The 14312-nt window shown below is 51.2% G+C and overlaps 2 protein-coding genes across 6 annotated transcripts in view; both read right to left on the bottom strand.

Annotated features, from left to right (window-relative positions):
* Slc25a48 (solute carrier family 25 member 48) overlaps positions 1-3766 on the bottom strand; it is a 36781-nt gene extending 33015 nt beyond the window's left edge. For 2 of the 3 annotated variants that reach the window (XM_021180338.2, XM_021180339.2), the window contains exon 1: positions 3555-3766. In XM_021180338.2, coding sequence (XP_021035997.1) covers positions 3555-3600 — 46 coding nt within the window. In that variant the 5' untranslated portion in view covers positions 3601-3766. Of the gene's footprint in view, positions 1-2675; positions 2778-3554 lie in introns of all 3 variants that reach the window. The other variant, XM_029468606.1, reaches the window with a different exon arrangement.
* Positions 3767-8096: 4330 nt separating this feature from the next.
* The window catches only part of LOC110308338, a 7710-nt gene continuing 1494 nt past the window's right edge, over positions 8097-14312 (bottom strand). For all 3 annotated transcript variants that reach the window (XM_021180804.1, XM_021180805.1, XM_021180806.1), the window contains exons 2-4: positions 12783-13232; positions 11691-12071; positions 8097-8656 (exon numbers count right to left, since the gene is read on the bottom strand). In XM_021180804.1, coding sequence (XP_021036463.1) covers positions 11844-12071; positions 12783-13229 — 675 coding nt within the window. In that variant the 5' untranslated portion in view covers positions 13230-13232 and the 3' untranslated portion in view covers positions 8097-8656; positions 11691-11843. The remainder of the gene's footprint in view (positions 8657-11690; positions 12072-12782; positions 13233-14312) is intronic.

Here is a 14312-nt window from a genome sequence, read left to right as displayed (position 1 = left end):
ACACACACACACACACACAATCAAGTACAATCACCAAAAGAACAAAATAGGTGAAGTAGATATCACACTAGATAGTCCCATGAACTGAAGGCAAACAGCTTAAAAATTGTAGATAGCTTTTAGAAATCTCATTATGTGTTAAAGGTCTCAAATCCTGAATACCCCGAGAACTCTTACAGATCAAACAATGTTTAAATAGCCAAAAACAGACGTCCCTCTGAAGAAGACTTGCTAACAGCCAACAGTACGTGAATATATAGACAACATCATTAGTCCCTAGGGAAATGTAAATCAAAACAATAATAAAATTTCCCCTCATTGCAACCACCAGGATGGCTGCAATTTTTAAAAAGGAAACAATAAGCATTCACAAAGATATAAAGAAAAATTTAAAATTTTTTTAAAACTTTTTAAAAATGTGAATGAAGGTTTGCTGGCCTGTATGTATGAGCCCTGCATGCCTGTAGTGCCTATTGAGGCTAGACAAGGAAGACTGTTTCCCAGCCACTGTACTTAGAGATGGTTGTAAGAAGATGGCCACCTCTCTTGAGGGAACCATTAGACATTAGAACATCAGAACGCTTGTATGTTGTTGAGGGAGCCAGTGCCTTCGCTCTAGAAAACTGGTTATTCCAAAAAAAAAAAAAAAGGTAAGCACAGAATCACTATGTGACTCAGCATTTTCAATCCTAGATATATATCTAAGAGCTAAAAGCAAGAACTCAAACAAAACAAGCGCACTCGTGGTCAGCACGGCATTCATCACCTGTGACAAAGGTTGGGAACAGATCCAAGGTTCATTAACTGACCTACAACAAATAAACATGGGGCACAAAAATGGATTGTTATTTAGCTGCGAGAAGTACTATGTAGCCACTTCCTCCAATTAGAAACATTCTATTTTGGAGGATCCTAACATTCAGGAAGTAAAACTTACAAGTCTCAGAATTCCCTGAAACGGGTAAGATTTACAGGATTCTCTCCCCAATGTTACATAAGCAGTAAGGACTGCTGGAGAGAGATGTCTGCTCAGCTGTCCTGAGAACACGTACGCAGCAGCTCAGGAGCCGGCAGCCGTGCTGGGGTGTGTGTTCGGAGCAGCAGCTGCCTGTGAGTCACTCAGGTTCCCGTAACTAACCCCTTGCCTACACCTCTGTAAGTAACTCCAGTAAACTGACTTGTTAAGCTAGACTTTGATGGAATCATTTCTTGGATCTGTTACCCATGTTCTACCTGGAGTCACAAAACAGGGAGGATGAACCCTACTGCAATATGAGCAAACCTTAAAAATCACGGTATGCTAAGCAAGAGATGCCAGACACAAAGGGCAGATGTGCTATGCGACCATATTTAAATGTATTAGGTAGAATAGGCAAATCCACAAGAAAAACAAATAGGTTCTAGGGCTATAGGGAGGGGAATTAGGAGTGACCACGGAATGGACATAGGCTCTTCTTTGGTCATATTAAACAGTAAGCTCTAAAGCATGTGTTTAGCAAACAATGAAATGAATAGCTTCAAAGCAGGGGTGTAAGGGGGAGACAGAGAGACAGACAGAGAGAGACAAAGAGACAGAGAGAGAAGCAAATAGAGAGAGACAGAGGCAGAGAGAGACAGAGATAAAGACAGAGACAGACAGAGAGAAAGAGAGAGGGACAGACAGACAGACAGACAGACAAAACACTTGGCTACACACATACTGGTGTAAAACAGTCCCAGACCTAGGTTAAGAAGCCTCTGTGGTACCAAGCAACTGACAGTCACACAGGGCTCTTTCTCCATGACCAATTCCCCAACCACACCGATGACAACTCTGCCATAAGACGTGAGTTTAACAAGCCAGGCAACAGGGACACTTGTCGCTTGGTCTAGAACCTCCCGTCTTCTTCACTCTCCACACTCCATGAACTTGGCAGCCCAGAGGTGAACAGAAGCAGGCAAATCCTCACTCTGTCCAGCAGGGAGGGAGGGAGGGACTCAGCTCCTAGGGTACCTCGACTCCCTGCCTAGAGCAGGCAGGTATCCCCACATCTGGAGAAGTAGCTCCGAGTCAGCTGCAGACAGGCACCTCCCTGCTCACCCTTACCACCTACCTGAAATCAGGGGTGCAGAGTAAAAAGGAGGGTGCTAAGGCAGTAGTTTCTGAAGCTTGGAAAGCCTGCTGAGCTTCAAACAAATGTGGAGGATATTGTAGTGAAATTTTGTTGCACAGTGTTATTAAGAAAGACAACTGCTATAGGCAAGTTTGGGGGTTCAAGGACTTTCAAGGCCCTAGGCAAACCCTTGGTGCCCTGTTGCCTGGATTAGAGTCCTAGTGCCTGCAGATGTTCACCTTAGGAAAGTCACCAATTTCTTCTATATTTCCATTTCCTATCTGCTGAATAAGGCTGTAAAGGCACCTACTTCATTGGGGTTGCTATGTAATGAGAGAAATATGTATAAGCAGAGCAAAGGGCACAGGATGCAGGATTCAATACACAATAGCCAAGAAAAGCAAATGTAGAGGACTGTGGCTGTTCTGAAAGGTAGGGGCACAACTGTGACTCACAGGGAAGATGAGGCATGCATAAAAATACTCTGCAGCTTAGAGGGGTGTTTTACCTCTTGGTGGAGTTACTAAAAATCATCAAATCATACACTTGAGCTGGAGGCATTTTTTAATGGAGAATACAAACCTTGGAAGACACAGCACAGGTACTTCAGCCTACCTGGAACCTGCTAAGCATCATGTCCATGGGTTGCAGGTGACTGGCTATGAGACCGGCTTTGCAGGGAGCCTAAGGCGGAGATTCAGGCTCTCAGCCTCTGACTTGACAGAGACCTCAGGACACAACAAGCTCCAGCTGTACTTTATTCAGAAACTTTATTTTTGTTAACTATTCCGGCTTGGTGGTGAACCTAGCAACAGCTGAGGGGTTGGGGTGGGGTACCAAAAAGTTCAGATGAGCTAAAGATGGGGGCGCTGAAGGCGGCCAGACCAGAGGGATTCTTCTCAGCTGTAGTGTAGAGCCACTACAACACAGCGCTCGACTTCCTACCCTGCGGGCTCCTCTCCCTTCAGGATCAACGCCCTTAAGACAACCTGATCTTGTAGTCCAAGTTCTTGGTCAACCTGAGACCGGGATTTCAGCTGCCAAACCAAGCGCTAACCCAAGCGCTAGTAACTTGGAGATGTCACCAACTCGGGTACGCCCCCCGGGTCACTGAAGGGTGTGCGCATATTCGGGTGACTCCATTGGTTATCTGCCCTGACCAGCGGTTTAATTATTATGAGACCCGAGTTACGTTGGAGCCTACGTTGAGGCAAATCAGAAGCTCGAGAAAATCGATGTGACTCTTAAAGAGCTTGGCTTCACAAATTAGGAGGGACCTCAGGACCAGCCAAGCGGACTGGGCTAGGGACACCGGGTGCTACAGGCGTCGCTCACTCCAGGATTGGCAATGCAAAGCGCACTAACTGAGCACACTGGGTGCGAACAGCTAGCTCGGCGGCGCCGCCGGGCAGTTTGCCCTGTGATGCGGGGGTGGGGGTGGTCTTTCGCAAGCAAACTCACCTCCGATCCAGCCTGCCACAAAGTCTTCCAGCTGGAAGCTGCCCATGACCGACACGGCGGCGTGCGCCTCGCCCTCCCGCAGCCGGCGCTACACACGCTCAGTGTGTGTCGGGCATGGCCCCACGGGATCAGGAGCACAGCAGAGGCGCGACTCGGTCACTCTGCAAGTTCTTCTCTAAACTCCGAGTTCCAGCCACCCGCGCTCGGGCTGTCAGCGAATGAGGGCGGGTGGTTGACAACCCGCCCCCAAAGGACCTTAAAGGCACAGCACTTCGACAAGGTGTGATCCAGGAGGCAGGGCCCCAGTCTCTTAGGGGAATTCCTTTGGTTCTTCTTGCCACTACTCTTTCCCCAACAATACAGCTTCCGAGTGAGTCTTCAGGTGGAAGCGCCAGCCAGACGAGCAGGGCCCTGTTTGTTTGCAAAGTTCATCAAAAGACATAAAGAGGTACGCTTTACAACCACCAAACGTTGCCTGCAATAGAACTCACCTGGAAGACTCACCTGTGTTAAAGCAAACAGTCCTGCACTTACTAACGGACGGACGGTTTGGTGTTGCAGTAAATCTCCTCCCAAATATGCCCGGGCAATGAAAACATGACTCAGTTAATATGAATACATGCTGTGCGCCTAGATTGGGCAGATCTACCACTCCACTACCATCTTCCACATACATCTATGAGACCCCTTAAAACTTGCGGTTTCTCCAGGCCATGTGCTTCTGAATTTCGCCTTTCATTTTCTCCTCCTCCTCTCTCCTCACCTTCCACTCCACCTTCCCTTTTATCTGCCCAATCAGCAGCCCTCCTTTATTTTACAAATTAAGGTGGGAAGCAGGTTTACAGGAAATCACCTGAGTGCTAGCTGACTCATTCCTTGTTTGCATCTACTCACAGGAGACCAGAATTAATATCAAATATAATTATCCCCAGGGCTATCCACAACAGTTTGGGGAGATAGATGGGTTAGTGGAAAGATCACCTGCTGTGCACGCATGAGGACCTGAGTTTGGGGTCCCAGAACCCATACAAATGCCTGACATGGTTGGGTGCCTGGAACTTCAGAATTGGGGGGGGGTCCTCATAGACAGGAGGAGCACTTGACAGTTTAGTGGGAGACAGAGTAGGAGACTTAAGGTTCTCCACACATACACACACACACACACTCTCTTTCACATGCACATACATGCGTGCACACATATACACTCACATGCACACACATACATAGATATACCTGTACACAACTCACACACGTGTGCATGCACACATATAAATATATACACACAAGCACATACATGTGTGCACACACATATATGCATGCAAACACATACATGCACATGCATATACATACACATATACACACACGTGTGCAGGCATGCATATACATACATATACACAAGCACACATACATACACATGCATGCACATACACACATTGAGCCACTGCTGCTCCATCCCCCCCTCCTGAGATGACTTGGTGGGGGTTAGTATGGCTCTGTGCTGACCTGGTAAGGTAATTCCTGTCAACTGTGGCCCTTCCTCTAGCCACGCCCTCTCAGAGCCCTGTGCTCAGAGAACCTAGTGGTGCAAAGTCTCTTTCAGGCATAGCTGGAGTATTCAGTGGCAGGAGATCCCCCACCAGATTCTGGCTCAACCCACACTGCTGCAGCCAAAAGATGGTCCTCTCTGCCTTAGATTCCCTCTGTAAGCAGACCACACTCCCAGCAAAGCCCCCAGCTGCAGTCCAGGGGCATCCAGGCTGGCCACATGAGGCACCTTTAGGTTCCATTAGGAATGTCCTGCCTTCCCGTGTCTGTGGGTGACCCTGTGTTCAGGGGTGTCCAGCTACCTCCCAGCAGAGATGCAGCTCGGGGTCCCAGCCACAGCCCTAAGGGTAACAGGAGTGATGGTACTGCCTATAGGAAGTGCCTCTGCTTGGCCTGCTCTTGTCCTAGGATGGCACTTTTGGGTCAATGTATAGGAGCAACTGGCCAGACTCCTCTCAAGGCAAGACTCTGACCACTGAGTCCTGCTATAGGGTCTGCTGAGGAGTGAGGCTCAGCATCCTCCTGTAGCCCTGTCTCCTTCCTCCATGGGATATGTACAGAGTTCATTTTTAAATTCTAGAGCCAAAGCCACCCCTCTGAGTGCAGGATAAAGCATGAAGCACAGGTTGGCAAGGGTAGTCTTGCAATGTCCTACGGAGGAGGGAAAAGCCACAGCCCAGAGCTGAGCTCCCTTCATATGCACATAGTGACCCACTCAGCCACACAGTCATCACCAGCACTAGGCTCCATGCTGTACTCCGCTGTGCCCATGATTGGGACCTGGAATCTTTGGGGAGTTTACTGTTGGAGTACATCCAATGTGAAGCCAGCCAGATCCCAAAGCCACTCTTGTGGGACCACCTAGTACTTCCAGGCAGATGGCCAGCTCCTCAGTCCTGTGTCAGTGTCGTTAGGGTAGTCTTGAGTTGGCAGGCAGCATTGCTGGCAGATAAGACAGCCTCCCTGGCCCAGGGTACTGCTGTTTTGATTGCCAGTGTTCTGATTGCATGCATGAGCCTGTCCTTGAAACACATCACAAGAAGGACTGAGAGAACCCTACATCATGTGGCAGCGTGGAGCAGGCCCTAGTGGGCAATGGGACCAAGCAGAACACTGTTCCAGGACAGGGAACAAAGCTGTTGTCTTTCCTGGATTTGCCTCTAGGGGGAGCAGTGCTGCGGTCTGAATCTAAGCTGTCCTCTTGGCTGGGACACCAGCAACCAGGGCTCAGAGTTAACTTCTCAGAGAAAGGTTCGGAGACAGAGACTTGGAGAGGCTCCCTGGGTTGCCAGAGCAAAATTCCATTCCATTTCTCCCTCAGTTCTTCCACACAGGGAACCCCAGCGGTGCTGCCTGTGTGGTAGGGGCTTGTCAGGGGGTGGTACTAGAATCCTTGAATAATGGGGCCCATTTCTAGTTTCTCACTGGCTCCTTCAAGGGTAACAAAAGCCAGTCTTTGCTTCTGAGAAGGCAGCCAAGGAAGAGAGTTTGTCTGGGGTGCAACATGGAAGCTACTGGGGAGCTCTCTCTGCAGCCTGGCATCTCCTGTTTGTGCCTTGAATCTACTCAGCTGAGGGTTCCAGCTTTTCAACTCTTTTCTTACCCAAGGACTGAGTCCCTTCCTGTGTGCACCATCTACACCTGAACCAGTTGCTGACCCACTGTGGTGAGGACCTGTGGTTTTGTCTCCTATCTGTATGTAGATATGGGCTTCCTTGGAGACCTCCAGGAACCTTCCTGAATTTACCCTCTCATCTCTCCACTGACAATCCTCTACCTCACTTGACCCCACATTTCACTTCTGAGCACAGAACCTCTGCTCTTCTGTACCTCCACCTAAGAGACTGATGCTTCAAGCACATCTCTAACTCCTCCCTCTGCCAACCCCCGCCCCCAATACTTCTTCCCCTCAGCTTGGGAAACTTCACCTCCACTAAGATGGCTTGCAAGTCTGGCTACAAACCTCTCTCTCTCTCTCTCTCTCTCTCTCTCTCTCTCTCTCTCCCTCCCTCCCTCCCTCCCTCCCTCCTCCCCCCCCCCCCCGGGCCTCATCCCACCAGCCAGGAATTCCTGGTGTTTTCCCTTCTCAATGGCTCCAATGTCCACTGTCCTCCTACAGTCCAGTCTCTGGCTGTGCCATCACTGCCTGAACATGGTATACCTAGGCTCTTTGTTCTCTCTGACATGGTCCTGGGCGCCATCTCCAATGGCTGCTACAGCAGGCTGCTGAAGCGTGGCCTCTGCTCTGGCCACCTCTGTCCAGTGCCCTCTGGGGATTCTGTGGCCTTGACTGTACTCGCTAATTCCCTATTAAGGCCTGTGCAGGTCAGACAGAGTCCAGTGGCTTTTCGGCTCCTTCCTCCTACCACCTAGTTTGTTCAGCTGGAGTCCAGCCAGGCAGTGTGGCCTTCACACCCCACATTCCTGCCCCGTGTGGGACTGTATGTACCAGTTCCTTGTAGAGATGCCCTCCCCCAACCCCTCCCCGTCCCTACCCTGCTCTCTGGCTGACCAGGGGTGCCTAACTCCTTTGCAATCCTGCTTGCCCGCCACCTTCCCCTGCCAGGATGTCCATTGCTCAAGTACACACCAAGACATTCTGCCTTATCTGTCCCGAAAATACCCACGTGGCTGCCTGACCACTCTGGCTTGTAGTCTACCTTGTCCCCTGGGCCTGCAGAGGCCTGATATCCAGTCAACACTCAGAGGTGCCCTAAACAGGGAGGCCATGGGACAATGACTAAAGGGCCAGCCACTTTATGTCAGAGGGAGTCCTAATCATGGCAGAGCTAAGGAGGTCCCCAGGCACCTTTCCCAGAGTCCCACAGAATCCTGGCTTCTTTTCAGCCTCCAGGCTTTTGTGCTGATCACTAGACCCCTTCCCCCACCAACAGAAAGACATTTGACTGATGCCTGTGACAGGCCCCACATGTGCTTTGGGCCTGTGTTGTTCTTGTGCAGGCTGTGAGAGGTAACTGGAGGGAGAAAAAGGCCACACTGACTTCAGGTTTGCTGTGTGAGCTTGTCAGCTTGTCATTGGGAACAGGGTTCCTTCCTCAAAGACAGCTCCCTGGGGTCTGCCCAGAGAATGCTCAGATGATTTTCAGCCTGTCGTCCACTCGGTGAGACTTCGGGAGCTGCGTGATAGCATGTGGCTGGGGAGTGAGGGTGCATTGGCCGTTTGAGGACTCAGCTGCCAGGTCGCTGCACCAGGGTTGAGAGGCTGCTGCAGCTGGTGGCTGGTGGTGTCGCTCTTTATAAGGTAGGTGTGGTGCCTTCTTAGGCAGTGTCTGAAGAATCAAACTGTAGACCTCATGGAAGCCAGCTGTCCTGACAAGATGCGCCAGGAGGGGGCGCTGCTGCACAGCCCTCGGGGCCTCCAGGATGGCGAGGTTGCCGGAATGGAGGGGTTTCCTGCCACGGGCTGGTAAGGAGCTGGGCTCTGCATTAAAAAGGTCCAGCGAGAAGTCTGAGGATGCCAGCGAGGCTGCGGGGGCCAGGGAGGGCTCTCTGAGGGTGCCAGAGGAGCCACTGAGAGTCTTCTTGGGAGTTGTAGACTGGAGGAAAAACAAAAAACAAAAACAAAAAAACCCTTACTTCAGGATCACTTGCAGCTTATAAGTAACCAGGCTCCCATCTTGCGGGTGGGCAGTCAGCTCTGCCAGGCTACACCAGGCTTTCAGACGGGAGGTCAAATTCGCTAATGTCACTCAGTGGTGATGATTGTGAGACTCGTGGGCGGCTCCACTCCAAGCCCCAAATGATCCTTCAGGCCAGGACTCAAGAAGGGAAGTGACTTTCCCGAAGGCCCACAATCCCCACCCCTCTGCATAAATGTCTGGGTTTCTCTGACTCAGCTTCTTTATCATCGATAAAACAGGATTAGCATGCCAACTACATCACACCCAAAATGCCAGTGCACGGTGCTGGAACTCCTGTGCTGTCTTATGTACGAGGTTCTGAGGGCCGAGGACTACCTGACTCCTCTCCGACTTTCTCCTCAGTTGATGGACACAAATGGGAACAGGCTGGGAGATCTGAAAATGAAGGGTACCTGTGTAAAAGGCTGACAAGGGCCACCGCTGCTAGAAACCTCACTGGGAAGCCAAGAGAAGTATGTAGGGGCATAAACGGGAGGTAGCTGAGTCACATGGTTGTCCTCCATGTGCTGGAGACATAGCTGCAGGCTCACCCATGGCAATCCGAAGAGCAGAGGTTAGCAGTGTGCAGAAAGGAAATCTAAGGGCAGATGGGCAAGTTGTGGGGAGAGGCCGTAGCGAGTGGGAAGATGGCGCGGAGTCACGGTACGCCTGCGCAGTGGCCTGAGAGCGGTGGTGGGAGTGGGGGTGGTGGGGGTGGTGGTGGTGGTCAGCAGTCCTTTGCTCCCTGGTGGGGCAGGATGCTGATGGGCTGGAGCCCTGACTCCAGAGGACCTTGGGTGGCAGAGCCAGGAGCTGAGATGATCACGTGGAAGGTGGCATTTGCAGGTCGGTGGCATCTATAGGTCAGTGGCAGTCTTCAGGGAGGATGGTTGCTGCTGTGAGTGGACAATTACATCACCCACACAAGAATACAGGCTCCTCTGAAGTGTTTGCGTTCAGGAGACCTGGTAGATCTACCACCTCAGTCGACCCTCACCCCAGAGCACACATATGTGTCAGCCAATAATCTCCAACTATCCTCTGAGGGAAGCCTGGGGTCACAGGGCAAGACACGGAGAACTCACATTGTTTTGGATCAATGCCTGGGTCTGCCCACTTGCCACAAGACTTGGATGTGTCTGGTACTTCTGTATCCATTTACAGACCTACTAACAAGGCCCAGAACTTGATCCTAGAGTTTCTCCTACACCCCCAGACATTTTACCTTTCTTTCTTTCTTTCTTTTCTTTTCTTTTCTTTCCTTTCTTTCTTTCTTTTCTTTCTTTCTTTCTTTCTTTCTTTCTTTTTCTTTCTTTCTTCCCTTTCTTTCTTTCTTCCTTCCTTTCTTTCTTTCTTTCTTTCTTTCTTTCTTTCTTTCTCTCTTTTTAACTTTGAGCTAGAGTCTAGCTAAGTTGTAAAGAAAAAGGTGCACATCTTTAATCCCAGCACCCGGGAGGCAGAGGCAGGTGGATTTCTGAGTTCGAGGCCAGCCTGGTCTACAAAGTGAGGTCCAGGACAGCCAGGGCTACACAGAAAAACCCTGTCTCGAAAAACAAAAACAAACAAAGAATAACAACGTAACAATGACCTGCTTTTTCTGGCTGGCCTTCTAAATAGCTGAGAGTAAAGGCCTGTGCCACCAGTCCTACAGGATCCAATGTCCTCAGAGTCAAGTCTGAGATCACTCTAGGCTTCGGAGCACACCCACTACCCACTGATTTCTGCCCCAGAGTCAGTATAATCACCATACAGGCAAATGTCCCATGTTGAAGAACAACAAATTTCAAGAACTCCAAAATGTCTTCTGATCCCATAACAAATGGGGTGGGGGAGGATGGGGGTAAAGAATAAAATCCTAGGACTGGTGAAGATGGCTCAGTGGTTAAGAGCACTGACTGCTCCTCCAGAGGTCATGAGTTCAAATTCCAGCAACCACATGGTGGCTTACAACCACTCGCAATGAGAAACAAATAAAATCCTTAACCAACATGGATTTTTTTTTTCCTTACAAAATGCACCTCCGTTTTCCTAACTAAAAAAATGGGTCCAGGGAGAAGAATTGGGAGAACCAGACTCAGAAGGGGCTCAGGTGCACACAGGGTGGGAAGGGGCAGGTGGAGAGTAAATGGGTCACCCAGAGCCTTGCTGGATCTCCTGGCTGTGCAGTCGGGCTCCAGCTCAGCTCCTCCTGGCCCGTCAATCCCACCATTCCTGTAGCCCCAATCATGGGCCTCTGCTAAGGCCAGTGTTCAGAATCAGGAGCCTGTCTGCACACCCCTCTGAGCCTGTTTCTTAGTCTTAGAATGAGATTATCTCTAAAAGCCTGGCAAGGCAGGCTCCTGGCTCCTAATGACTGCTCAGTAGAAGGGAGGTGGGAGCCTGGTTCTGAAGCACCACACTCCAGGTGGCAAGGCACTCCAGCCTCATGGTGACACTTGATCTACAAAGCCAGTGTATACTGTGTACCTTCAGGTTGTCCAGGAAGCCCTGGCTCCCTGTGCCCAGGCTTACAAGCAAGCTACAGAAGCAACAATGAGATCCATATGGGGACACGGTAGGAATCCCCCTGCAGCCACTTTTGTGATTACCCTGCCACCCCACCCCCCCACAGCCTCATGAGGCAGATTTCTCAACCTAGAACAACAAGGTGGGGTAGATGGTGTAGGGTGGTGAATTTATGGGTGTGGCACTGGGTGGCTGAATGTGGCACAGGCCTCTCCCTTCTGCTTCTTAATGAGAAAGGCAAGCCCAGACATGAGGAGGGAGATACCAGGGTAGAAGACTGCATCATCACCAGGCACTGATGAAGGTGTGGAGGGAAGGGGAGAGATGGTTCTTTCTGCGGGCCTGTGTGGGGAAAGGAGGATCCNCCCCCCCCCCCCATTGGTGGTCTCTCTCTCTCCACCCCCAGGAAGGAGGAACAATGAAGGTCTGAGGGCTAGGCACTCACTAGGCCAGCTGTGGTCCCAGGGCAGGTGGCCTGAGCTGTGGGGAGCCTCTGTTCCAGTTCCCCTTGTCCCTCAATGACCAGGAGGCGCTGGAGTATGAGTCCCCACTGCCTTCACTCCTGCGCCTTCCCAGGCTGGCAGCACCAGGTTGGGGGTCACTCCCATGAACTCCCCAGCACAGAGGAGGAAACCACAGGGCTGGCGCGTAGCCTCTCTTCAGGGCTCCTGTAGTATGGTACAAATCCTGAGGCCCCATGAACATGGTGCCCGGCGAGAAGGGCAACCTGGTTCTCATCACTCATGAGCCCTTGCAAGCAGCAGCAGCAGCAGCAGACTGGTGAGGGTGGAAACCCAGAGATCAGGTCTGGCCCTGCCAAGAGAGACTGGGTGAGGAGAAATAGGATGTAAGCTAGATTCAGGCCCAGATGCAAGATGGAATCTGGCCTACAACTCTACAGGGGTGATCAAGGAAGGGGACAGGACCTAGGCCAAGTTCTGTCAAGTGGGGAGCCCTTGGTAATGTTGCTTCCTCATCCAGAGGCCACTATGGGAAAGTCTGATCCTGGCCTTTGAATGCAGTACTTATCTCTGCAGTCCCTAGACCCCACGCCTAGCGGTATGGTTGTTCACAGATTAGAGGGCACAGATCTAGGTCAGAACCCAGGCTTGGCATCTGCTAGCTGGGTGACCTAGGCCAACCTAAGCCATGTTCCTTTGATTTAGAAGGATATGTGTCTCACCAGCCCTGTCTCATGGTCACTAGGATTAAATGAAATGGCTCCCATCCAGTGTCTGGGTGTGAAATTTGTCTAACCAATTCCAAGAAGTAACCAGGTGTTTCTAGGGCCTCGGCTCTGGCTTCAGGGCTTTCCTTGAATTCTTGTGGGTCATTTTTCATCTACAGAGTCACTTTCCTGCAAGGGGGGGGGGTTGGGGGCTGGTGTACAATTGGACGGCCCCTCCTAGTCTCTGTGCCTCTAGCTACTGAGTCATCAGAGACCTGGCCAAGGTCTCAGTGGGCAAGGAGAGGTAGGTATCTGGAACATTTCAGAGTCTTGGTGTTGCCGGCCCTCCTGTGGCCTCTTCAAACTCACAAGGCATCCATCTCTGGCTGTGACTTTGTGGCAGCCATCTTGTGTCTCACTTTCCGGAAAGGGGTCTCTGGAGCCCAGACACCAGCTGCAGCCTTGAGGGGTGGTGGTGGCACTGGTGAGGTGCTCTTCCTGGGAACGGTAGTACGGGAAGAAGCCACTGGGTGGCGCTGAGTCCTCGAGGAACAGACTCCCTCGGCTGCTCCAGCCAGCTTCGTGCCCTGGGCGGGCTTCAGCCAGCTGGGCCAGCTCCTCCACAGCCAGGGGCTGCTCATATGTGCAGAAGGGCAGGTACTCTGAGCCCACTTTGGAGAGGCCGGGAGAGCCAAGTGGCTCCCTGTCCGGTAGACTGGTAGCCCGCAGTTGCTGGGACAGGTGTTCTGGGTCCTCCCCCAACAGGAGGCTCAGAGAGATCAAGGTGCTGGACTCAGCTTCTTGGCTCTTCTGCATTGTCTAAGAAGAGAGGACTCAGTCGGCCAGTGCTGCCTGCCCCCTCCCTAGTCCTGTCTATATTTGAGAGGCTTAGAGAGCTCACACCTGACCAGGGTTCCCCTCTGGGAGAAGTCTAGCAGTGCTCCTAACTATACTACTAAACCCCGGGCCCTCTAACCTCATCACGCTCTTTACCCTGCTGGCTCTTCAGCAGATCCTGGGCCCACCCTCAGTCACACCTCGCTTGACCCTGCCTGAGCATCTGCGGCCCTTGCCCCACAAGTGTTCCTAGTTTCCCCGACTGCAACCGATATTCCTTCTTTCTCTCAGAAATGCTTTTTCCTCACCCGGCTGCTTTCTCTGCCTATTCTGCACCTGGGGTGGTCATGCCCCTGACACTCTTCCAAGAAAAACATAAACCAAAGAACAAAAGAACCCAAGAAATTGTTCCTTATTCTAACCTCCTGATCTCTGACTCCCCTAACTCACTCTGTTGGGTGCACACAGGCCTTCGCTTGGCCTTTCCTGAGCAGGTCCAGGTCACTCCCCATTGTGCTTACCGGGACCCTTCCCTTTCCTGGGTAATAGCTGCATATGGTTCCTGGTCATAGTGGCTTTATTCCTGAGCTAGTCACATCACCTTATTCACTGACCCCTTCCAACTGAGAACACTCGTTCTTTGATGCATGCTCTGCCAATGAAGCACTTGTTTTGGTTTGGTTATCTTGTATCCCGCTAACTATAAATTTCATCTACCTAGTTGACTTCTGTTTCCATGGGATCTAGAAAAGCCCTGGTGCCCAAGCAGTCAACAAAGAGTGGAAGGAGGAGGGAGGGCAGAAAGTATGGAAGGAAGAAGATGTAAGAGACAAAGATGGGGCTGTAGACATGGCTCAGGGGGTTAGGAAGAGCACTGGCTGCTCTTCTGGAGGATCCAGAGTCAAGTCCCAGCACCCACATGGTGGCTCACGGCCATTTGTAACTCCATTTCTGGAAGGATCTGATGCCTTCTTCTGACCTCAAACATCAGGCAGGCATGTTAGTGGTGTAGACACACACATGCAGTCAAAACACCCATACACATGAGAGGGGGAGGGAGGG

This window comes from Mus caroli, chromosome 13 (genome assembly GCF_900094665.2).
Source record: "Mus caroli chromosome 13, CAROLI_EIJ_v1.1, whole genome shotgun sequence".
Lineage (NCBI taxonomy): Eukaryota > Metazoa > Chordata > Mammalia > Rodentia > Muridae > Mus > Mus caroli.
This window is presented reverse-complemented; position numbering and strand designations above follow the sequence as displayed.